Source organism: Onychostruthus taczanowskii, unplaced genomic scaffold (genome assembly GCF_017590055.1).
Source record: "Onychostruthus taczanowskii isolate IOZ18803 unplaced genomic scaffold, ASM1759005v1 scaffold179, whole genome shotgun sequence".
NCBI lineage: Eukaryota > Metazoa > Chordata > Aves > Passeriformes > Passeridae > Onychostruthus > Onychostruthus taczanowskii.
In genome coordinates, this window is record NW_024499006.1 from 623,118 (window position 1) to 648,047 (window position 24,930).

The following is a 24,930-nucleotide window of genomic DNA, read 5'->3' on the forward strand; positions in this document are numbered from 1 at the left end:
ACGGAAAAAAAACAGTCTTGGGTGTAGAAGACACAAACTATTGAAAAATAGCCTGTTTTTTGTCATTTTTAGAAACCTAGATAGCGTCAGAACCTGGAATTTTTCCATGTCCCTGTTCATTAACAGCATTTTGTATCTCAGTGTTATGCCAACAACTAAACCCATTGATCTGCGACTTTTCTTGTAGGGAAAACTTAGACACAGCAAGTAGCAAATGTTACTGTGAAGTAAGGATGTAATGAGAATAGGTTTGTGGATAACAGTCTTCTTGTAAGTAAAAACTCTTGTAAAGAGGAAAGAATAGTCTGTTATACATAGGACAAGAAGTAATGTTCAAATTACTGCAAAAAAACATTCCTATTAAACATTTAGAAAAGCTTTCTAACAGAGAGGATGACTTGCTTTTCCAGGAGAGTCCTTGTGGGTATTGCAAAGTCGGGATAAGGATACCTAGTGCCATTGTGATTGTGTCTTACAGTGACCTGACCACTATTTAAAGAGGAAAATAGGAGGCCAAAATTTTGTAACCTCTTTTAAGAGACTACATCTTCCAAAATTATTTTATGGAACTGCAACTACAAGTTGCTTATTCCTATAAAACTATATTCTTCGTACAGTAAGAAGGGATGCTATATATCATGTTCCTGCTCAGAACATAAAATGTATGATTGTTTGTCAGTTTCTTGTATTTCTGTAAAATTAAAATAATGATCTTACAACATATGGGAATGAATTTATTAATGAATTGAACTTCTTTTAAGATTAAAACTTAAAAGAGTAAATATCTTTATTTCCAGACAGAAATACTTCCAGAGAGGAAGTGTTTGGTCAGGGTCAACACCTTCACTGGACACTGCTGCACAGATTTGTCTGTCAACATCACTATGTACAACATAGTTACAACAAATGGATGTCTGTTGAGGTAATATCCACTTTAGAATGTACATCTCCTGTGTCAGATGAGAAATAATTGTGTAATTACCTTACATTTCTGTCATGGGATCATAGATAATCATGTCCTTATCAGAAGACTTCTCTGAGGCTATCTTAACACTGCACTGCTTGGCTATAGCTTCATAAATATTAATAGAAAATACATTCTGCAAGTACTTCTTAATTTTAGTTGTTTTTTTTTTCCACTGTAAGAAGTAATAAGATTATTAATATCTGTTGAGCTGAAGTGTGGTGTTTTTCTGTTGACTCCTGACTTATTTCCAGATTAGCCAGATATTTCTCACAAATATTTGCTCCCTTACCTTAGTCATAATAGTGTGACAGAGTTGAGCAGGTAGAGCAGTCCTAGCAAAGCAGGTGAGGACACACAGAGGTTAGGACAGACAGCTTGCCTCAGTGTTTAACTAATTTCTGTGTAAATTTTGAAACCTGGATGTTCTGTGGAAATGTCATTGCTACACTGCTGGGAGTAATTCACTTCACTATTTTAATATTAGCTTTCGCTATATAAATATTTGTAGTCCTAGTATCAGCTGTATCTGTACCAAGTATGGAACAAGGAATGATTTGTTACTTTTAAGTGTGTTCAGCTGTGAATCTTTGTGTAAACCCAGAATAGCAATGGGGAATTTGGGCGTCTATCAGCCTCCTTTAAGGTGGGGAGTAAAGTTTGAGTACCTAATCTCAGTGTCATCTAAAAGCTTTTAATTGAAACTTTGTTTTCAGAAATGGTCATCATGACACATTTAATTTCTTAGATCATGTAGAAGAATGACCCCACTTAGACAGAGAAGCTGCTTCTGCCTCAAAATTCAGAGAGTGACAACTTAAACTTTCACTGACTTAGCAAAAGAAAGTGATAGCATCTCTTTAGTAATTACGGTTTGAGCTACGGAGGGAAAGACTGCTTTCTTGTAACTTACATTTGGCATGTTATAAAGCTAGAAAATATGGCTTAGAATTTTGCAGGCTGATTAAAAGCCTTTTGAAAACCAAACTTGTTTTGTTTGAAATGGTCTGTGGCTATGTCCCAGAAGTGTGGTTGGTGCCCTAATAGGAGTTGTGTGAGGCTAGGTACCCAGATCACATGAAAATTGAATGTTGAACAGCTGGCAGAGGTTGTTGTTTGTCCTCTTCAAATCTTTCAGTAGCTAAATCTTAGCATAGAGCTTTGTGTCTTATTTAAAAATTTTGTTTTATCTATGCCTTCCAACTTATAACACCTGATTTCATTCAAAAGAGAGAGTTAGAATGTCTAAATCAACATGTGTAAAAGCAATAAATATTGTACACATTTGCAATCATCAATTGGGAAATGAAATGTTTTTATCAGATTGGTCAGATTTTATGCTTGCTGATTTAAGGCTTATTTTTTTTTAACATCCTTTCATCTCTCTTGACAGTTTGCTCTGACTTCACCTTTCTTGTATCTGTTCTGATCTCCTGTAAGCCTGCCTATTCAGGAAGTTGTACTTCCTTTCCTTCTGACCAACACATGGCAAGCATTTTCCGAGAGTCGTTACTCGTTTTGCTAACGCATTTGGCAGCTCTGACACTGCAAAGTTTCTTATAATGCGTCTGTTAAACTTTGGCTTTTGTCATCACAGGGAATTGCTTGTGTTCTTCTGCTTGTTTCATTAATCTTTATTAAGTAAAGATGTAAGCTCTCTTTAATTGAATATTTTCTTTTGGCAATAGAAGAAGCCAAAAGGTGTTTCTCATTAATTTGTTATTCAGCGGGGATAGCCATCTATCTGGATGGAATTTGTGACAATGTTTAGTTCCTATTTGTAGAAATGCTTATGTTGAACTTATTTTTGCTCAAAATGTTTTGCTCTATGTTTTGCTCAGAATATCTTATACAACCTGACTTTGTAATGCATTTGTCATCTGGGAATTGAACTACAGGGAATTGGTCTGTGTTGACAACATGTCTCCATGTTGGTTTTTCCTATCCTTTTAGTTCAATGTGTTTTATATTTGGCCTTATAAAGTTTTATCATGCTATCAAATCATGAATAAGTGCAGAAATTATGGCTTTTGGTTTTCTTGTGCATGTGGTCCCAATATTTTGAACATAGGTCATAATGAGAAATGCTGACCTTTCTGTTTATGACACAGAAAATCATACTCAGGCTGTCCTGTAGATTTAGTTATGATGCCATCATTAGCTTGAAAGCACATTGTATTGACGTGAGAATAGCAATTTCATGTATTGAATGAGTTTTCATTCCTCTTTCCAGGTTCTGTGCATTTAGTAATTTTGTGAGATTTACTTCTTTCTCAGTTGTTTATTTTTTTGAAGGTAGAAATTGTTTATGACCCACTATTCTGAGCTGTTAAATTTCATGAAATACAAATCAAATACACAACAAGCTGAGAAATGTAGAAACATTTTTTTTAATCTTCAGAAAAATCCCAAATGAATCTAAACTAACCTATGTAAAAATACTTATTTTGGAGTGATTGTCCCTAAAGTTATGATATTGCAACACAGTAGTGCCTGTTTATCCCAGATGCTTTCAGGCCGCTCCTAGCCAAAATGATTTTTTTTAATACATGTTAGAAATTCTGTCATTGTTTCATCAGTAACTCCTAGGCAAGGAAATATGGTGTTCAGATGTGTGTTCTGTACACATCTTGGAATCACATAGAACCTACAGACATACGAAATTTAGTCTGGGACAAAGTTGTTTAATTGGTCGGCCTGATTTCTAAAAGTTTATGAAGAATATCTTCCATAAATGTATTTAAAAATCCCACTGTCGTCTGCCAAAAACGAAGTAAAGCTATTTTGTAGCTGACATGGTATTAGAAAGCTAAACCTGTAAGAACACATTAGTCTGTTTTTCTATCAGAGTTCTTTCTGGAAAGAGGTTTGGATTGGGGTTGTTTTTGCTAGCATTTTTAAATTTAGTGTGACATTTTTGAACATTTGGCAATTTGGGTAGTAACACTTTTGTGTAGTCCAGCAACTTTTACTGTTATTACTTTTTTCGTAATCTTCAGCCTGACCTTTCTCACTTCATAATATTTATTTCTGTTTCTCAGAACAGAATAATTTAGAGTGGATTGTAAAGCAAATTATGTCTCTCTTATGTGATATATTGACCATTTAAAAGTGGATAAACTAGCAGTAGTTTGTTATGACATGTTATTTTTTTCCCCCAAACTTTTGTCCCATATGATGCCTGAAAGTATTATAATTTTTCCTGCGCTATGTTCCAAACCTTGAGTGCCATCACATGGCTACTGCACACTAAGCCCAGAACTGTAAGCTTTGTTGTGTTAGAAGTAACTTCCATGTTTCAGAATAATTGGCCCCCTTTCATCATGGAGAAATGTCACAATGCCACCAGCCCCAGAATAGTAGCTAAGCTTTATTTAAGATTTATTTCCTGTAGAAGAATGTTTTTGGGGATTTTGTTGTTGTTGTTGGTTTTTTTGGTTTTGTTTTTTTTTTTTTTTTTTTTTTTTTTTTTTTTTTTTTTTTTTTTTGTTTTTTTTTTTTTTTTTTTTTTTTTTTTGTTTTGTTTTGGTTTGGTTTTTTGCTTTGGGGTTTTTTAAAATGTGTGTGTCTGATTTAACTAGAAAAATCTGGGAAAAAGAAATACATTTAGTCTTTCCATTTGCCAGGATTTGTGGTGTATTAATACCAAGGTAATTTAATCAGATAATAGCAGCAATCTGACTCTTAGATTTAATTGCAATGTGTATATATTGCCAATAGTCACAGGAAATTTATATGCTTCAATTTATTTTACCAAATAAATATTCAGTCAGCTGCAATTAGTGTCCTGCATAAAGGTCCTTCTGCCACACCCCTCGTTAGTGATGAGTATCTTAGTGCTGTTGTTATTTACTGTTTATCTTGACGTGATTATTCTTCAGTTTCCAATTGGTTAAAGTCTCTTTCTTCCTTCTTGTTTGAGCTAAGGTACGGGATTGCTGGTGGAAAGCTGTGGTGTTTGCTTTGTAAATGCCTCCGGTAAAGGCCCATGTTTCCCTTAAGCTGACATAAAGTAGCTGCTGCCAGTTCTTTCATACTTCTCATACCCAGTTAATTTTTCTTGCTCAGAAAAAGCTTCAAAGAGTAAAGGTTCTACACTTTCTTATGTAGAAGATAGACTTGGCTGCAGGATCAGAACAGGAGGATTTAGGTGTGACTATGCAGAATATGCAAATAGTTCTTTGGTGGTTGTGATCAGTGGCACAGGGTCATAGCTGGAGGCCTGTCACAAGTGGTGTCCCCAAGGTTCAATACTGGGCCCAGGATTGTTTGCCTTGTTCATCAGTGACTCGGGTGAAGGGGCAGATGCCTCCTCAGCAAGTTCACTGGTGACACAAAGCTGGGAGGAGTGGCAGACACCATGGAGAGCTTCAAAATGGTCTTCAAAAGGGCCTTGAGAGAGATGGAAGAGAAGAACTGGAAGACTGAGAGATGGGCAGGAAGCAGTGCCTGAAATTCAGCACAGACAACGGCAGAGTCCTGCACCTGGAGAAGAATAACCCCCTGCACCAGTGCAGGCTGGGGACCAAACCACTGGAAAGCAGCTCTGCAGAGAAGGACCTGTGGGCTCTGGTGGACAACAAGTTGTCCATGAGCCAAGGCAGCCAATGGTCTCCTCAGGTGCATAAGGAAGAGCATTGCCAGCAGGTCGGGGGAGGTGATCCTGCCCCTCTAGTGAGCCCAGGTGAGGCCACATCTGGAGTGCTGTGTTCAGTTCTGGGCTCCTCAGTACAAGAGTGACATGGAGTTCCTGGAGTAGTCCATTGGAAGGTGATAAAGGTGATTAAGGGACTGGAGCATCTGTCTTACAGGGACAGTCTGCTGGAGCTGGGCCTGTTTAGCCTCAAGAAGAGATGACTGAGAAGGGACTTCATCAATGTCCCTAAGCACCTCAAGGAAGGGTGCCAAGAGGATGGAGCCAGGCTCTTGGTGGTGCCAAGGAATAGGACACAAGTGAATGGGAAGAAGTTGATACACAGGAAGTTCCCCCTGAATATGAGGAGCAAGTTCTTTACTGTGCTGGTGACCAAACACTGGAAAAAATTGTGCTCTCAACACAACTCAACCAGAAAGGGTGTTGAGTCTCCTTCACTGCAGATACTCAAAAACCATCTGGACACAGTCCTGTGCCATGTGCTCTAGGACAGCCCTGCTTGAGCAGGGAGGTTGGACCAGATGACCCATTGTGGTCCCTTCAAACGCCACCCATTCTGTGATTCTGTGTGATTCTCTGTTTCTGGCAATTTCAAAAGCTTGCTATGCAGATTAAATAATGCTTTGACAATGACAATTTTTAGGAAGGACTTTGAGATCTAACTGGGGGTTATTGTCTTGTACTTGGTTTGATTGTGAAACTGTACATTTTGCCATAGAGAACACTGGCTCATACTGCAATGATTTTGAATTCTAGACACATGAGGATGTGACAGGTATCAGAAGAAATCATATCTCCCTACTGCAAGGTATAGAATGGAGATTTGGGGAGTTGAATAGGGGTTTAGTGTGGTGCAACTTTCTTTTGCTATTTGCATATTCTGTTTTACAAAAATCTAAAACTTTACATGAGATTTAGAATCTAGCCAGCTGCCTGTCAAGCTGAAATGATTTAGAAAACACTTAGTTTTATTAAATTAAAATTTAAATTCTTTTGTCTCTCTAAAATCTATTCCCCAAAATAAAAATACCTACGCGGGACTTAGGGATCTAAAATACATTCTTTACTAGTAGAGACTATTTAAATATTGACTGCAGTTTACGGTGATAAGCTCCACTAAAGGGGAGCAGGAGTGTGATCAGCTGCCTTATCTTGCCTTCTGAGACCATCACTGTTAAATCTATTCTATCTGTATTCATCTTGGATTATCTCTTTACCCTAAAGTATTTTTCAGTGTATCGAAACTTTAAACTACTAACTACATTTTATTTAACAGAAGCCTATATTTAGGTTTGAGGGTGTAATTGCAAATGTATGTTTTTCACACTGAATTAAGTATGAGAGAACACAGGGTATTTGGACAAACATAAACTTTAGGTGGCATTTTTATCTTTAGGGAGTTATTTTATTTATTTATATATATATGTACATGTGTATATGTACAAATGTATGCATGTGTATATATTACAGTTACTGTAAAATCTGTGTACAAGGCTGAATATTTTTTAATGTAATTTTGGACTCTTCTTCAAGCTTTTAGTGTTTGTGTTCATAGTTATTTGTAAAACATCTGCACTGGGTTGCTCCATTGACCATGAAAATAATGTTCAACCTTTGTTTTTTGTCTGAATAAATAGATCTTTCATTTTTAGCTGTAGCTATTTCTCACTTAACTCTACTTTTTCCTCCAGGAATCTTGTATATCCATAGTTCCTGGGGTGACACATTTCCAATGACAACAGATTTTGTCCCCACACTAACTTTGTCCACTCAGAATTCAGATCAAAAGCAGAATTATGTGGTTTTTTTCCTTTTAATCTATTGTGATGTATGAAGATTAATTAAACACTCCATACAAGTTCTAATCTTAACCAGAAAGTCATTAAATAATACCTTTTATTTTGAAGCCTGGATGTAACAAAGTGTGAAAAGGAGTTAAAAAATTTTATTTGTGAAACTTCTCTAGAAAAATGCAGATCTTGTTGCCTGTCACCTTTCCTGAATTCAGTGTTTAAGGGATGGATGTTTGTCCTTACCAGAAGAGCATTGCAAAGTGTTGTATAGTTGTTCTGTCTACATACTAAATGTTTAATTTTCAGATGTTTGCTGTTTATGAAAACATTTGTGTGAGTAGATGTGTTGAGATGTCTTTTCTTTGTTAGTAATTGAGGACAGTACGTAGTTTCTCACTTACTTCAATATGCTTTTCACTATTCAATTAAAGTTGTTTTGAGTACTTTTTTTTATTGAGCAAGATTTTGTTTTTGAAGTGGTCCCACACACTTAACTGGTTTTAATTCTACAGTTCATTCCAATGAGATAATGGTATATGCCTAGTTAGAGCTCTTCAGAACATTTATGGGTGGATCCAGTATATTTTATTTGCTAGTCCTCTTATATTTGAATGCACTGTTCTTTGCTGTAAACTTAAGAGTGCAAATATGAAAGGAAATACCATGAGTTCTTTTTGGTATCTCAAAGTTGGCTGTTTTCAGATTTCAAATAAAACTGGGTAAACTGGTAGGTTTTTTTTTCCCTCTCTTTTGAGTAGTGACACTGATTTGACCATAAGAAAAGTGTTGAGTTTTTTCTTGCAAAATGTATGTTTTGAAGCTATATTGATAAAGTCAGTGAATTGGCTGTAGTATTCTGATATTCCCTGTGACACTGAGTATAGAAGTTGAGCTCCTCCACAGAAGGAAGAGCTTTGCACAATGTGGATCTCATGTCTCCAGAAAAAGATCAGGCAATTGAGATAGTTTGTAGTATAATGAGAAAATCTCTGTAGTAAGTGGATATTGTTTTGCTTGGTATGATTTATCAATTGGAGTAACAAAGTGCTTTAACTACAGTTTTCAGTCATCATAATCCTCACATAATATACATTAGGAGTAATTTATGAATTATGCATATAACAGCATCAGTCCAAGTGGATGAGCTGAGGTACATTACCTCAATGAAAAATTATTTTTAATTGTGTGCTTTAATTCACAAAGTCACTGTTTAGACTGTCATGCCTACTGAACAGACTTATAAAGAGAAGATTTTTCCATGCAAATTATGAAGAGGAATCTAGGAGATTGAGGAATTTTTACATTGCAGTATATGTTGATCTAATGTAGTTCTATTACTGTCCTCTCAGGTAAGAATTAAACAGAAATGTTGTTTTAAGACTAAAATTAAATTAGGAATCTTGTCTGTGAAAAATATCTTGTAACTGCTCCAAGGGATTTTCTCTTAGAGATATCAGAAAAGAAAGCTTAAATAGCTTCGAATGTACTTCCTTTTTGAGGAGGACAAATGCTTAAATCTGATTATTGAGGGCTCTGCCATTAGAACTAATTAGGAACTAATAGAAACTATCAATCAAATATGTTGCTCCTTCCCTATTGACTTTTACCCTCTGTGATGGTGGTTAGTGGTTCCAGTGACCTCCTCAATTGGAAGATTTTGTGGTTGTTGTTGGAAGAACATGGTGACTATAGCAAAGAGAGGTAAGACAGCATCCTTCTGTCTACAGCTGTTTATTTTAAGTTAATTATACAGCTGAACAAAACTGTTTTTAGGTAGTTCAGTAAAACTTCTCAGTATTTTGGACTTCATTGGTGCTAACTCTTGGCAAACAGATTGTACGTACTTGCTAAGGCCTTGCTGTATTTTGTAAACTATGTTTGTTTCGAAGGTAGCTCTGTTTAGATATGGAATAAAATAACAGAAATGAGGGGGGAATAATTAATGTGTCAAAACCATAGTGTCATGATTTTAGTATTGTTTGGGGTATTCAAGGTATCCATATAGCAGAGTGGAGATAACACAGGTGAGATGGGCCCTGTTGGACAGCAATTTTAGGTCTGTAGAAATACTGTAGAGTCTCTGAAAAAACATCTGAGTCCAACCTTAGCTGACACAGTGAATTAAAAAGGAAATTTTATCCAAAAGAAATGAAACATAGCAGGGATACAAGTTTGTCTAGAATTAAGATCAAACACATCCTCAACCCACAGAGGATAAATCCAACTTTACTCTTAGAAATGTGCAGGAATAAATAGAATACAATAGCATTCGTTGGTTGTACAGTCTGGACATCTTGTTAAAAAAGCTGAGGAGCAATAATAGTTTATGTTGTACTTGTCCTTGATTGAATTACTAGTTGTTCTGTTTCTCTCTTAGGTTATGGTCAGACTGGTCCAGTGGTTCAGAGAGGTGGATATGACTCCATTGCTGCTGCTGTTTCTGGTCTCATGCATATCACAGGGCATGAGGTATAGTGCAAAACTTACCAATTTCATAGAATCTTTGTGCTGTGTACCAAAACTGGCTGCTGCGTGGAACAAGTCAACCTAATGGTAACACATCTGTTATGCAAACCCTCCTGAGTCCAGCAAGAGGTCTCATCTCTGGGAGTCTAAGAAAATAATAGTACTTGTATACTTCAGCTGTGTCACTTAAGGCTTGTAAAGAAAAATGCTCAAGAAAGAGAAAATTAAAGAAAAAAAATGAAAAAATCCTAAATCTCCAGCGAATAAATTGGCAATGTATGCTAACCTGTTAATGGCCCCTTGAGCTGTAGTAGACACATTGTTGACAGCTGGATGATATAGCTGTGTCTATGAGTCTGAAATCTCACTGATGCTTTGGCTTTGTAAAAGCAGGAATTGTGAAGCTACCTAGATATATCTGGCAAAATCTGGGTGTTTTTCAATCATTCTGCCTACAAATAGGCAGAAAGATGCCATGCTTCTGGAAAAGCTTTATGTGCTGCCTATTCCCACTGACACCCAAGATCTTTGTTAGCTGTGGTATTGCAGGAAGCATAACAGTAGCTTAGTATCTGAATTCTAGAGGTACACAGAACATGTGTCTTCACCTTGGAAAAATGCTGGTCAAATAAGCATTTAATTAAGCTGTCTTGAATCACCTAGAGATGCAGGGAATGTGGTCCTAAAATGTCCCTTTTCAAGTGAGGTAGTGTTACAAGTCTTTTCTGTGCATTATAAATGCTAGATACTGTTCTGTGGGGGTGCTCCTAGTACTCTGGAAGCAGTAGAGCAGATCTTGTGAGTATGATACTTGCATGTTCTAGATAAACAAGGAATTCGTAAAGTTCCTGTACTAAGTGTCAGCTGCTCATGTTTGAGTATGTTGTTGAAAGCGAACCACATGATCTGGACACAGCTCTATTGTAGGGTTGATACTCTGCCAATAGACTTGTTTTCTACTGAGAACAATGCCAAACATCAGAAGTTTGTACTTCTGGCAACTATTGTTACCAGAGTTGTCCTTTTTATTAGGTAAAAAAGCCAAAATCGACCATTTTTTGACTGAGGGAGCTGAAACATCTTGTGCCTAGTTTCCTGAAGCTATCCGTTTCTGCTGTGTTATTGGTATGTACTCCTAGGACATCCCATCTCAGAGCATGAGAAGACATGAAATTGTGTGCAGTCCTTACAGGCGCTTCCCTTCAAATATGTAATGTACACGTGCACTAAGCCATGACTGATCACAGTAACTGTAGCGTAAGTAAATTTAACATTGTGTCTGTAGAATGGAGGTTAATACTTCCAGCACAGTGCCAGAAAATTCATGCACACCTCAAAATATACCAATCAAAATTGAAAGGGTATACAAACTGTTAGAAAGGGGCAGATGTTGTTAGTACAACATGAATAAAGAAAGATAGGTAGAAAGATTGAAAAACACAGGATTTTTTACAGCTTTTCAATGATATGTGAATGCCAGAATAAGTAACTTATACTGAATAATTGCATGCAAGTTATATTATGAAAATAATAGTCCTCAGTGGCTGTTATGAAGGTGGATTTTATTAAAATATTGTGTTAAGGTCTACACTGGAACATCAGATGTTCACATCACCTCACCAAGACTTGAGGTAATGTAATCATAGGAATCATTTAGTCACTGTCAGTAACAGCTTTGTCTGTTCACTGGGGGCTTCTAAGAATTCATTCAAACTTAGTCACTTTTTCACATTATTAAAATAAGCATGCAAAAATTTACTCATTTTTCTTTATTTGCAGTTGTTTATGTAGTATTTCCTCAGTTTCTCAAACCCATTTTTGATGTATAGATGGACAGTATTGTTTCAAAGACTTAAGTAGTCAATGACTCCAAAAAAAACAAACGTGCTTTTTGTTGTTGTAGTGAAAACTTATCCAAGTGGCTGTAAAATCATATTGTATGCTTGTTAGAAAGTTACTTTAAAATAATGAAGAATTATTAATAGTAAAATCTTCCATTTTTAAAAACATTTATGTTCATGTGACAGAATTGTGTTTAAAATTTCACAAAACTAAGTCTGAACAAAAGTAGAAGACCTTGTTTCAGTCAAGATGTAGAAAAGTGGCCAAAGAAAAAGCAGAAAAAAGAAAACAGAATTTCATGCTGTTTTTTTTTTTTTAAATAAAGTTTAATTTATTTGTTGACTAGATAACGTGGAATTACTGTGCTAAAATTAATAAGTACATTTGAATGGGTAGACTAGGGTCTGATTTTTTTTTTTTTAGAGTAAAATAAAAAATGCCACTTATAAACTGAAAATGAAAAAGAAAAAAAGGAAAAGTTAGATGATGTTGGTTTTGTATTTAATTGCAGTAGCTATAGATAATCAGTATAACATCATCAGTGCAACAGTGCTCTTTGGAAACATCCCTTTGCTAAACCAACAGCAGAATGTTCTTGCAGGATGGTCTTAGAGGCATCAGCTGATGCAGCAGACAAATGGAATGAATCTCAGCAGGCAGCAAAAAAGCATCTACATAGATGACTGAGGTGTTGAATGTTGAGGTATACATATTTACATCGATGTATACATATTTACAGTTCCTTAGAAAGCATTTTAATAGTAGGGTACTAAAATTTTGTCCTGTATCTGACATATACAAAAATGTGTACTCCAATAGCAGTATATATTCCTGCCTATTAAAAAAAAAAAAACCTTGTTTTTTTTGTTTCTCTTATTTTTTTCCTAGCATCACTTAATGGTAATTACTTTGAATGCTTCTGAGAGATATTCTGAACCTTGAAATTAAGCTATAACTTCTACAATATTGCAAAAATATTGGCCCAAACAACTTCATTTGTGCTAGTGTTGTTTTTGCTGATAGTACAAACCCAAACACAGTGGAATAGAGTCCTTAAATCATGGTTTTGTGGACAGAACCCTGCAAGCTCTTACACATGTACTTGATTACTTGTGTATTAGAAGTGTATCACACCTGTGAAATTTGAAATTCTAATTGAAATTTCTGTGACTCATCAAAACAATAATTTGAAATTAATTAAATGAAGTTTGATTTGGTTACAAATCCCCTTCCACCTCCTAGTGGATTATTACACATCGTCTTCAGTACTTGAACTGCCTTTATGGTGGTGTATTCTTCCTTGAGGAAAATTACTATGAGACAGTATTTAATCTGCAATCCAGAAGGTCATTCTTCAGTTCAGTACCAAACAAAGGGTTACAAATGAATACACATGGTATATATAGCTGAGAGCTGTTGAAAAATACAGCTATTGCTGGTTCATATTAGCTTCAGCAACTATTTCACATCTGTAAAACTACTGGACTTAGAATGCTTTTCTTAAGCATGTAATTTCAAAACAATTTTCATTTTAAATAGATGATTTTTGTATTACTGATGTAAGTTTGGTTAGAGAAATTATGTCAAAGGGCAAAAAAAAACACCTTAGGAAAGGAGGCTTCTAAAACATGTTGTGGCTATATCTGGGTGAGGACATGTCGACAAATTGTAAGGAATTTAGCAAACAGCAAAAATGAGGAATAAAAGTGTAAACTATAAGATTGAGCAATAGCAAAGCACAGTGATGTAAAACAAAAGGTCTTCTTAACTGGTATGAATCTTTATCTTTTCAGATGAGGAAAGGGCAACTCCTGGTGCTGCACCTAATTTAGAGTCCAAGCCAGCCCTTGAGGCTGGATGGCAGCTTTGATTGCTTAAGACGCATTCTCCCTGGCTAGTGCTACGTTTGCTCTTCCTACCAGAACAATAAAATCATTTTTGTCTGGCAGGGGTGGTGGTGTTTGTCACTTTTGAAATAACTTGCTTGAATAAAAGATACTGTATAGATCCTTACTTTGCCCAGGTAAATGGTATAATGTTAGCTACACAAAAATAATGCTGTGCTGGCAGAAGCTCTGTCTAAAGGAAGGTTATTTCTCTGTGTGTTTAGTTTAACCTTCATGTAAAGCAGCTTCACATCCCTTGTTCTGCAGGATAGTGATAAAGCCTGAATTAATCCATTCCACAGTGCTTGCACCTGTGTATCCTGCCACAGAAAGACTGGTTTATGGCACAGGAGCTGATTGAAGCTGATTAAATGGTGAGACATGGCAGCTCATCATGAGTCTTGGTAGAAAGACCAAGGATGGCTAGAAATTGTGTGGACTGGTTCAGAATTACAGGTTCTGGAGTATTAGGATAAAACAAAGCCAACATGTTAAAAATAACGTAGCAGTATAGTACTAGTAGTTTGTAGGAGTGTTTTCTAAGGAGAAATTGTGAAAGTATTTTTAGAAACAAAAGGTGAACTTTTTACTGAGGCAAAGGTAGAAGTATTTGCTTTTAAACATTAGACAGTTTAGTACTTGATGAGGAAGGTTCTGGAAGTTCATGTATAAAACCCTATTAAAATAATCCCAATTTCTTAGTCTTCAAAATGTTTTGTTCTCCTTAAAGGGTGAAATTAATGACACTCTGAAAACAGTGTTTTTAAACTAAGAATGTTGCAGCACATTGCTTGTAAAATCTAAAGTCTTTTTGGCTTCTTCTCAACACAGTGGATGTAGTGAAGTGTCTATAATAAAGAAAGAGCAATTTAACAAATGGATTACTTGCAGCAGAAAATATGAGGGGTTTTTTTTGTTCATTTTGGTTGGGTGTTTTTGTATGTGTGTGTGGTTTTTTGCTGTGTGTTTGTTTTTTTTTTTTTTTTTCCTTTTTTTTTTTTTTTCTTTTATTTCTCTGTGGTAGCTCTGAGGAGCAAAAACCTTCTCATGGACTAATTAGTTGTCTCGGTAGGCCTGTGCATATAAAAGTGAAGAACAAACTTTTCTGTTTTTCCCCAGAGTTGGGTACAATGAGAGTGGTAAATAGCTGGAACCTTTCAGTTGTGTTTTCTTTTGGGAAGCTGAAGTAGCTTAGTGTAGCATCTGGTGAAGGAAGAAATAAGAGATTCTTCAAAAAAAGTACTACTTCCTAAAGCAGTGTTCACTGTAATATTGTGTAGTTTATATATCATCCTATGGATCTCTAGGCTATAGATAGTCACAGACTAATCCTTACTGCAGTTTGGATGAGAGTAACTATTTTTTTTTTTTTAAATTTGCTATATTTTATACAGATTTTGTAATTTTTAGTCAATTTCATGATATGAATAAAATAGCAGCCTTTTCCATCTTATGTAGAAAATATTGTCCTACTGTCTTTTATTTCAGAATTGCTCTATTAATGCAATTGATAATAAAATAAAAATTTAAAAGAAAAATATAATAACATATATGACTTTGTATCAGGCTTGTGTAAATCTTGCTGGAGTGCAAAAGAAAAATGATAGTGAAGATTTTCTTACATGAATCCAAGACACTCTTTTTAAAATAATTATCAGGAAACAATTCCTGTATTCTTATTTAGAAGGTTATTATTACAATAATTACACATAGCAGTTTAGACATGGCTAATTAAAATAATTCTGTAAATTCAATTTTATTTACTTTATGCTACATTAGTTTAAATACATTTATGATAATTTGACAAACAGTTATTATTTATCAATTGTAATTATTTTAAATTGTCTTATGGTAGGCTTACTTGTGTTGCAGAATTCTGGAAGAGTCTCATTACTTTGCACTGCTATTTTTCTTCACAGTTTGAAAACTTAAAAAATAAAACCCAAACAAACAAAAAGTAAGACTTCAAAATAAGGAACTGCTGTGATAATCTGAACTCAAACTTTTCAGAGTAGGAAATGGAGAATATTTCAGAAGGAACACTACAATAAAAGCCTAGCTGGGCCGAAATTAGAAGTTCATTTTGCCATTGATTTCAGAGGGGACATATATCATGCCAATGATTACAGAAGTTCTGAAACACATGATGTAACATGAAGATTCTTCCCTTGATGCTAGAAAAGGGATGACATACAGAAAAAGGATATTTGAACGAACAACTTTTCAGTGACTTCAGTCAGTGTGTAATGAATTTGCATATATTTGCATGTGTAATATTTACATGTGTAAACAAAAATTTGTGTTTGTTTTCTTACTAGAAGCCTGGAATGTGTGTAGTGGAAAATACAAAACTGAGCTTTGACTTGGGGAGGGACTCAAGAGGAGAGAAAAAAAGGGAGTGAGAAGAATGAAGCAATATGGTTCTGCCTTTTAAACAGACAGGCACTTGTGTGAGTGTACTGTAGAAATTGTTTAGGCCTTTAGCTTCTAGGCATAATAATATTCAGTCTTTACTAGCTTCTCTTGTCTCTAACATTATCTCTTTTCTTTTTGCATTGGTGAGTTGAAGCATTATGTTATTAGGGACAAAAAGTTGCATAATAAATCCTTCATGATTTCAGTATGTGGCATCACAAAGTGGCAGTTTTGTGTACATGCTGCAAGAATACCTGGTTTTCAGTGGTAGTTTTTATACATCAGGTCATTTAAAGATACTAATTTCTTGCACTAGCTGTGACTGAGTGCAGCCATCCAACCAATTCCTTATCTACCAAGTGCCTGGTTTAGAGACAAGCATGTCATGTGGGACGGTGTCAAATGCTTAGCACAAAACCAAGTAGGAGACATCAGTCACTCTTCCCAGACCTACTACTGCTGTAACCCTCTCATAGAAGGCCACTAAATTTTTCGGGCACAATTTGCTCATAGTGAAGCCTTGTTGGCTGTCACAAATCACCTGGTTCTTTTCCATGTTCCTTAGACTAGTGTCCAGGAGAATCTGCTCCATAAGCCCTCTGGATAGCAAGAGGAGGCTGGTGGGCCCACAGTCTCCTGGGTCTTCTTTTTTACCCTTTTAAAATGTGGGGGTTATGTCTCTCTTTTTCCAGTCAGTGGGAACTTTGTAGGACTACCATGACTTCTCAAATATGATCGATAGTGTCTTAGCCATTCCCATTGCCAAATCCCTTGGGTCCTGCAGATGTGTGTCATCAAGTCTAATGGGTTTATGCACCTTCAGGTTCCCTAGATGGTCTTGAACCTGATCTTTTCCTACAGCATGTGGTTCTATGTTGTTGTCTCTCCAACAAATATTGGGGTGGTTGAAGCCCCCCATGAGGACCAGGGCTTGTGATTGTGAGGCCGCTGCTATCTGTCTGTCGAGGGCCCCATCCACTCTGTCCCCATAGTTGGGTGTGTGTAACAGGATTATAATGTTACCTGCAGTTGCCTCCCTGTGTTCTCAGTCAGCTCTTCATCCATCCCCAGGGAAATTCCATATGCTCCAGCTGGTCATTGACATAGACAAAAACACTGCCTCCTTGTGTTCTTTGCCTGTCTTTCCTAAAAGAGCCTATATCCCTCTGTTCCAGCACTCCAGTCAGAGGAGTCATCCCACCATGTTCCTGTCATGCCAATAAGATCCCAGTCCTGCACAATCATATTGTCTCTGCTTGTTTTTTCTGCTTTTAATTTTTTCTTTGTTTATTGTTTTGTTTGTTTGCCTTGTTTCATTTTGGGGTGGTTTTTTTTTGTTTAGGATGGTGAGCCAGTTAGACCAGGAGTAGCAATGACAGACCTTGCTACTGGGTTGTACACGTATGGAGCAGTTATGGCTGGTTTACTTCAGAGGCATAAGACAGGAAAAGGACTACATATTGACTGCAATCTCCTGTCAACTCAGGTAGGAGTTGTAAAAAAATTGCTTTTTGTTTTATTGATGTTTGAACCTAAGAATACCATTTCATATAAAGTGCATTAGTTAGTATAACTAATGACAACAATAATAATGGCATTGGTGATCATTTTCTTAACCTGCCACTCTGCTAGTGACCATTTTATATGACATGGTTATTGTTACCACTGCACTAAGTTGGGTTTTCACTTTTTGCAAAGGACTGCCATGTTCTGTGAAAACACAGGTTAATAAAGGTTTGTAATATCACTGAGATTGTAACAGTTGTAGTGAGTAATTGGAGACAGAGAAGTCTAAGTGGTGAAACCAGTGTTGAAAGGAAGGCTTTAGCAATGGGTCACGTAACTTCTAGAGCCACTGAATAACTTGTGCAAAATCACCCAGAGTATTAAAGTATCACCCAAGTTTCAAAGTAATGTAATCCAGGAGGTCTGCCTTTTGGCTCTGGGAGTTAAAAGAATGAAGGTTGAAGATGCAGCATTTTTCCTAGGCATTAAAGGCAAAGCTGTTTTGTTCATGCAAGATACAGCATGTACTACATATAATGAGAAATTTAACTTTCTTCTTTGAATATTTGAACACTACTAGTGCAATGAGTTATCATTTCTAAAAAGCAAGTGGCATTGATATGAGCTGCATATGATCAGATGATATGTTGTCTTGCTGATGATATGTAGGTACTTGCTGGTAGCAACTGGGTACATGATACAGAGGAATTTTTGTTTTCTATTTAAAATGTATGTCAAAATTGTATACAGTCCTAATTACAGCAACTACAGTGCTCCATTGTTTTAATCTTTATTCAGCTATATTTTTCTTCACATTTACCTGTCAGTACAGCTGAGAAATGACAGTGCCCATTGTGCTAAAAGTTGGCCCAAGTATGAGCAAGAGGTTGGACACCTATATCATTGCATGGTAACAATGATTGAGACTAATGATTGAGTTTGCTCTTGTTTTAGTGCCTACTGCTTTTGTCTGAATAACTGTTGAAATCAAAAAGGAGGGGAAATCCTTGCTTGAATCAATAAAGAACTCCTTTATTTCAGAACAAATGTTTGTAAGAACTGAACTTAATTATACTTAAATACATTTGCAAATGTTGTCTCCGTATTGGAAAAATGCTTAGAAAAAAAACAGTTCAGAAAATTTTTAGAATGTGTATTGAATTCTTATTAAATATTTTGTATGTATGTGGAAGTAGGGGGGGTTTCATGTTTAAGGTATTGTAGTGTTATATATTATGGCAGCTGCTCCTTGATCTTTTTAATTTCTAATTTTATAAAAATACTTCTGATAATTTTTATTGATTTCAGGAGTCATTCTGGGAGGGGTGTATGCACATAATTCCTTGTTCCACTGGTTTTTGGCCTTTTTTTTAAAAATTAAGTCTTTTTGATTATTATTCAATATTTTATCAAATGCTGAAACCAAGAACAGTTGAAGTTAGATTTTTCCATAGCTCGCTTATTTTGTTATTTTATTTGTCTTTATAATCTTTTTCCTTGATTAGGCTAGATTGGTCTGTGCACAGAAGTGTTCTTATATTGCAAAATTTCCATCTGAACTTCCACATCATCATCCTTTAGGCCACTCACTAGCGTACACAAGGAAGAGATTGAAGACCTGGATATATGTTGGTGAACAAAGCATGTCACGTGGTGTTTGTCTTCTACATGATTAGTTGAAGCAATGCTAAGTAGTCAAGGAAAAGCTTATTTGTTTTTTAGTTTTTTTTTAAACAGTAACCCCTTCCCTGCTCATTATCAAATTATAGTTGTCTAAAAGTTATTAAGAAGTAATTCCATAAATTCACACTCTCATTGAAGAAGAAATGTTTTTATTTACTTCAGTGCTGGGTAAATGAAATTCAAATTATTTGGTATATTGGAACAGAATATGGATAAAAGATGTTATTCAGAAAACAGCTCTTTTGTTTTAGATGACCCTGTTGCTTCAGTCCAAATTAATTTTGGGGTGTTGGCCCAAGACTGTAATGAGAACGTGTATTAAACTGAAAGAAGTATTTATGGATGAGGTTCTAAAGTAAAAAAAATAAAAACATGTGATTAATCCCATTAAAAAGAGGTGTTAAAATGAATGAAGAGAAACATAAGTGGCAGCTGAGTCTCTCTCAGAACATCTAGTTTCTTGGTTCGTTTTCTTTCTTTGTATAAGAAAGGTGCTTACTTATAAGTCTTTAGGGGGAGTGTCTCTACTAAGAAAGTGTAGTACAAATCTGAAAATGTAAGCAGATAAAATACTCTCACAATACTTCTGATGGTAATGAGTTCTTTTAAATTAAGTTAGACAATTACTGTGATGTGATCAGGGTCTTTAAAGACACGTTTCCAAAAAGGTTTTGGTTTTACCTCCCAACTAGGTATTGAAAGCTAGCTTTTCCTCATGTGATGAATGTTTAAAAAGAAGGACTTTTTGAAGTTTGTCATGGATGATGCCAAAAAAATAAGGAACCTAAAGTTTTAGACATTCAGTTTATTAGGTTCTTGTTGGCATTGATTTGTGGTAGGATCTAGTGGTTAAACAGAGACATCTTGATCACTTTTCCTTCAGCAAGAGTTTTGCTGAAGTGTGGTAATTTTTAATGAGGAAAAAAGGAATCTACTATGTGTACTGAACCATCCTATTTATAGTTTTTTGACAGCAGGGTCTTATATGAAACTTCTTGGTTTTGCCAGCATTTCATGCACTGAGCTAATATAACAGTGTGGTTGGATCTTTTGTTCATCCCTTCATCTGAACTGAAAATTGTGAGCCCAGGGGTTAAGTCACTCAGGTAATTAGAAAATCTTGAAAATGGTTTGGTTTGTTTTATACAGAAAATCCGCATCTAAATGTCCATCTGTGTCTGTGCTATCACTTTTCTGCATGCCTTGCAGAAACACAAGAGGTGTTTTTTTTTGGTTTTTTTTTTTTTTTTTTTTTTTTTTTTTTTTTTTTTTTTTTGATGGAGGGGAGGGCTGGAAAATTCTTTTGATACTACTTTCCTACACAGACGTGCAAATAACAAAGAGCATTGAACTGAATTCAGCTGCCAATAAAACTGATCTGAAACTTTTTAAAGAACTGTCCCACTGACTGGCAAGTTAGTTTCGTATTTGTTATCTGTGTAGAACCAAATTATAAGTGAGACCCTGTTCTGTCAAAGTAGTATTTTTAGAATATCTTAAAATACGTTTCTTTCTTTCAAATTCTGTGTGTTAAACACTTATTACTACCAAAAAAGATTTCTTTCCTCACAACAAAATAGGATTCTAGCATTTTTTTTGGAACAAGAGATATGGTTACTCTTAGGATGTGGTTTTGTAGTGAGCAGAAACTTTCTATATCTCTCATCTATAAATTTTAACCTGTGTCATACAATTCCTTTGAAATTTTTGACTTTTAGATGATTCACAGTTGTAAGCTCCAGATCTTTCAGCATCTAAATAGTGTCCTTTAGATGATACTGGTAAATAAGAAGGAAGCGGGGTTTGGATTTGGTTCCAATTATGCAATTGTGCCTTTTCTTCTGTTGTGGTTTAAAAAAATCTCTTGGACTTTTGATATCCTTCCTGTATTTAATTACAACCAGGCTCCAACAAACACTGTAATAAGTTGGTTTCATTTGGATTAAAAATCTGCAAGAAATATTTTACATATAACATTTCTGCAGTTCTGAATATATTTTTTACCAGATTCCACAGAGAGAAAAATATGGTTAATATTGTTTGTATAATATGATTTTTCATCAGACACTTCTCTGCTTCTAATTACTATGTTTTAGTTTGTATTTGCCATAGCAAATATCTTCTTAAAATGTTGAAGTGACTCTAGAAAAACCTAGAAAATTGGTATAAATTATTTTCTTTATTTCATTTTTGTTCTTAATAAAACAGCTAATTTACTGAGGGAATGATGAGGGTTAGAAGCTATTAGTTTTTGTTTCTGCCTCACATTTTCCCATGATGATTCTGTTTAAGGCGTATCTGTTTAAGGTACTTTCAGTGCTATCTGTTCAGGGCTTTCATGTCATGTCTTTTAGCAATTATTGAGTGTAGGTGGAACTGATAACAGTTGCATACTGTCTATGGGACATACAAGGCATCATAGAATCCCTGATAAATAAATTGTATGGAAATATCAGTCTTGGAACTTAAATACTGCTCAGGTGTCTTCACTGTATCTTGTTGCTTCTCTGCTTGCTGAGAGTCATGAGTTGAATGAATACCAAAATACCAAAAGAAAAATCATCTTTTTTAGAGGTTATTGCTTCTGATGATTTTGGAGGCCAGCTATGAGGACTGTTACACAGTTATCTTGTTTTTGGGTATGGTTTGAATAAGTCCATTTTTTACAAGCTAATAAAGCATCATCTTTGCAAAACATAGTATTCTTAATCTCCATCATAATAAAAAATTGAGCATGTGCTGTATGGAGATTTTTTTTTTCACTGTATAGCTCTCATATGGAAAAATAACAAAATCTGAATTAATGTGAACATTTCTTTAAACATATACTGCACTTTAAACATTTCTTGGCTTGTATTTTTGACAATTTCCATTGAGGACAGCTGTATAACTAAGAACAGAATTTATCCCTCTGGGTTTTAAGCAGCCAGAATTTGACTGAATAGACCAGAATACCATACACACGTGACAGTAACTCAATTTAATATTGGCCTCTGTGGAATTTGTGTTTTGATTTCTAATGATTAGTTATGCAGTCATTGGTAGAACATCCTCCAACTGGATCTTGGTTTTATTTAGAGGCTTTCTTTACTCTGTAAACAGAATACATATTCAAATTGCTAGGGAATTTCTTCTTTAAATGCTGCCTAACTGTAAATTCTCTGTCTTTTTTGTCTTTGCTACCATTGTTCTTGTGCTAAAGAAACCAAGCCTGAATGAGTTGCAGCTTCATTTTCCTATATTGATCTGCCTCTGTCATTAATTAGAGAAAGACTAGAAAGGAGATAGAAAAAATATGCCCCTTTTTTACTTAAAAAAAAAAGGATGCCTGGGATGGGTAGGGGAGAGAGTTTGAAGACAAAGGAAGACATTTCTTTTAATGAGTTTTTAATTTAGATGACTTTTAAATAAGGGTGTAATCTTGGAAATGGAATCAAGATGTTTATTACCAGCAGATCAGATTTCAGAATCGTGCTGAGTATTAGGAGAAGGATAACCTGGGTAAATGAAAAGAAAGGAGAATGATTTAAACAACTAGTACCAGAATAAACACATTTAGTGTACCCCAAAATCTCACCTGCCTCTCTAAACTCATAGAAGTTTCAGAAGCCATTCTATAAGTTCATCAGACTAGGATAGAGGCTTTCAACACATTATGCTCCATTTTTAAATGTAAATAACAAGTAAAAGGGTTGTAACTTGATGGAAGAGGTTTTAGCTTTATGTCATAGAAAATTTTAAATTAAGACTGCTGATTTTTATGTGCTGCTGAACCTCTGGAAATCTAATAAACCTTAACAAGTGTGGCATTTTTGGGTATGGTGATAGAACTCTAGCTAAGGTTTCAACACTGCTTAGTTTGATTACTTCAGGAAACTCATTAAAATTTCTCTGTAGATTATAATTTACTTTTTAAAAAGGTAAAGGATGATGCTGAAACACATTTGAAATAATTACTTCCTTTGGTCTGATGAGGTCCTGCTGTCAGAATTTCTCTTTGTATTCAGCACAGTATTGTTTCTCTATTCAGCATTGGTTTTGGCTAATCAGTTAGATTGCAAACTCTTTAGAGAAGTGTCATATGGTTAGGCCAAAAGTCACAACTTATTACTTACTACGTTATAGTGAAAGCTGTAAAAAGTGTGTTCAGACTCTAGTTTGGGACTTCTGAAACCCTTCTAAACTTCTGAAACCCTTCTAAAACAGGTATCCATTCAACTGTATAAAAGTCATAGAATCATCAAGGTTGAAAGAGACATTAAAATCATGAAGTTCAGTTGTCAACCCAGAACTACCACTATAATCCCTAAACCACTAAATCACATTATCCAGATCCAGCCACCTCTTAGACATCTCCAGGGATGGTGACTCCACCATGGGCAACCTATTCCAGTGCCCGACCACCCTAACAGTGATTGGTTTTTTTTCCTGGTATCTGAATCTCCCTTGTCTCATCTTAAGGCCACATCCTCTGGTCCTCTCACTGCAGACACAGGAGAAGAGGCCCATCCCCACCTCACTACAACCTCCTTACAGGTATTTGTAGAGAGCAATGAGGTCCCTCCTGAGCCCCCTCTTGAGAATAAACAACCCCGGCTCCCACAGCCATTCCCCATAAGAAATGTTTTCCAAAACTTTCAGAAGCCTTGTTGCCCTTCTTTGGCCACAATCCAGCACCTCAGTGTCCTTTCTAAAGTGAGAGGTCCAGAACTGAACACAGTACTCGAGGTGTGACCTCCCAGTGCTGAGTACAGGAGGTTGATCTCTGCCCTGGTCCTGCTGGCCGCACTGTTCTTCATACAGGCCAGGATGCCACTGATCTTCCTGGCCACCTGGGCACACTGCTGGCTCACACTTAGCACCCCCAGGCCCCTTTCTGCTGAGCAGCTCTTGAGCCACTCCTCCCCAAGCTGCATGGTCTTGCTGGGACCTGAATGCAGGACCCAGCACTTCCCTTTTGTCCTCATCATGTTGTCCTCAGCCCACTGATCAAGCTTGTCCAGGTTTCCCTGCAGAGCCTTCCCTACTCTTGAGCAGATGAACACTCACACCCAACTTAGTGTTTTCTGTAAATTTATTGAGGGTGCCCTGAATCCCCAGGTCCAGATCATCAAAAAAGATGTTAAACAGGGACCAGCCCCAAAACTGAGCCCTGGGGAATGCTACTAGTGACCCATCACTAGGTGGATTTAGTTCCATTTACCTCAACTCTCCAGGCCTGGTCATCCAGCCAGGTTTTTATTAACTGGGGCATTCACCCATCTAGGAGAATGCCGTGGGAGTCTGTCAAATGCTTTATTGAAGTCTAGATAGAGTACATCCACTGCCTTTTCCTCATCTACTCAGTAGGTCACTTGATCGTAGAATAAGATCAGATTTATCAAGCAGAACCTGCCTTTCATAAATGCATGCTGGCTGGGTCTGATCCCCTGATTGTCCTGCATGTGCCATATAATGGCATTCAGGATGATCTCTTCCTTAAACTTGGATGGAAGGGAAGTCAGGCTGACAGAGCTGTAGTTCCCTGAATCATCCTTCAGCTGCATCCTTTAGATTTGCTAATTTCAAGTCAACTGGAACTTCTCCAGTTAACAAGGATTGATGGTAGAGGATTGAGAGTGGTTTAACAAGTTCTTTTCCTTCCCTCACTACTCTGGGGTGGATCAATGTGACCATAAATGTGGGTGCTTAGTCAGAGTTCAGTTATTTGTAAAAATTCCT

At 36.1% G+C, this 24,930-nt stretch overlaps 1 protein-coding gene across 1 annotated transcript in view; it reads left to right on the top strand.

Annotated features, from left to right (window-relative positions):
- Positions 1 to 24,930, top strand: part of SUGCT (succinyl-CoA:glutarate-CoA transferase) — a 313,647-nt gene that overhangs the window by 27,292 nt on the left and 261,425 nt on the right. The window contains exons 7-8 of the mRNA XM_041400354.1: positions 9,789 to 9,880; positions 17,363 to 17,506. Of these exons, the coding sequence (XP_041256288.1) occupies positions 9,789 to 9,880; positions 17,363 to 17,506 (236 nt within the window). The remainder of the gene's footprint in view (positions 1 to 9,788; positions 9,881 to 17,362; positions 17,507 to 24,930) is intronic.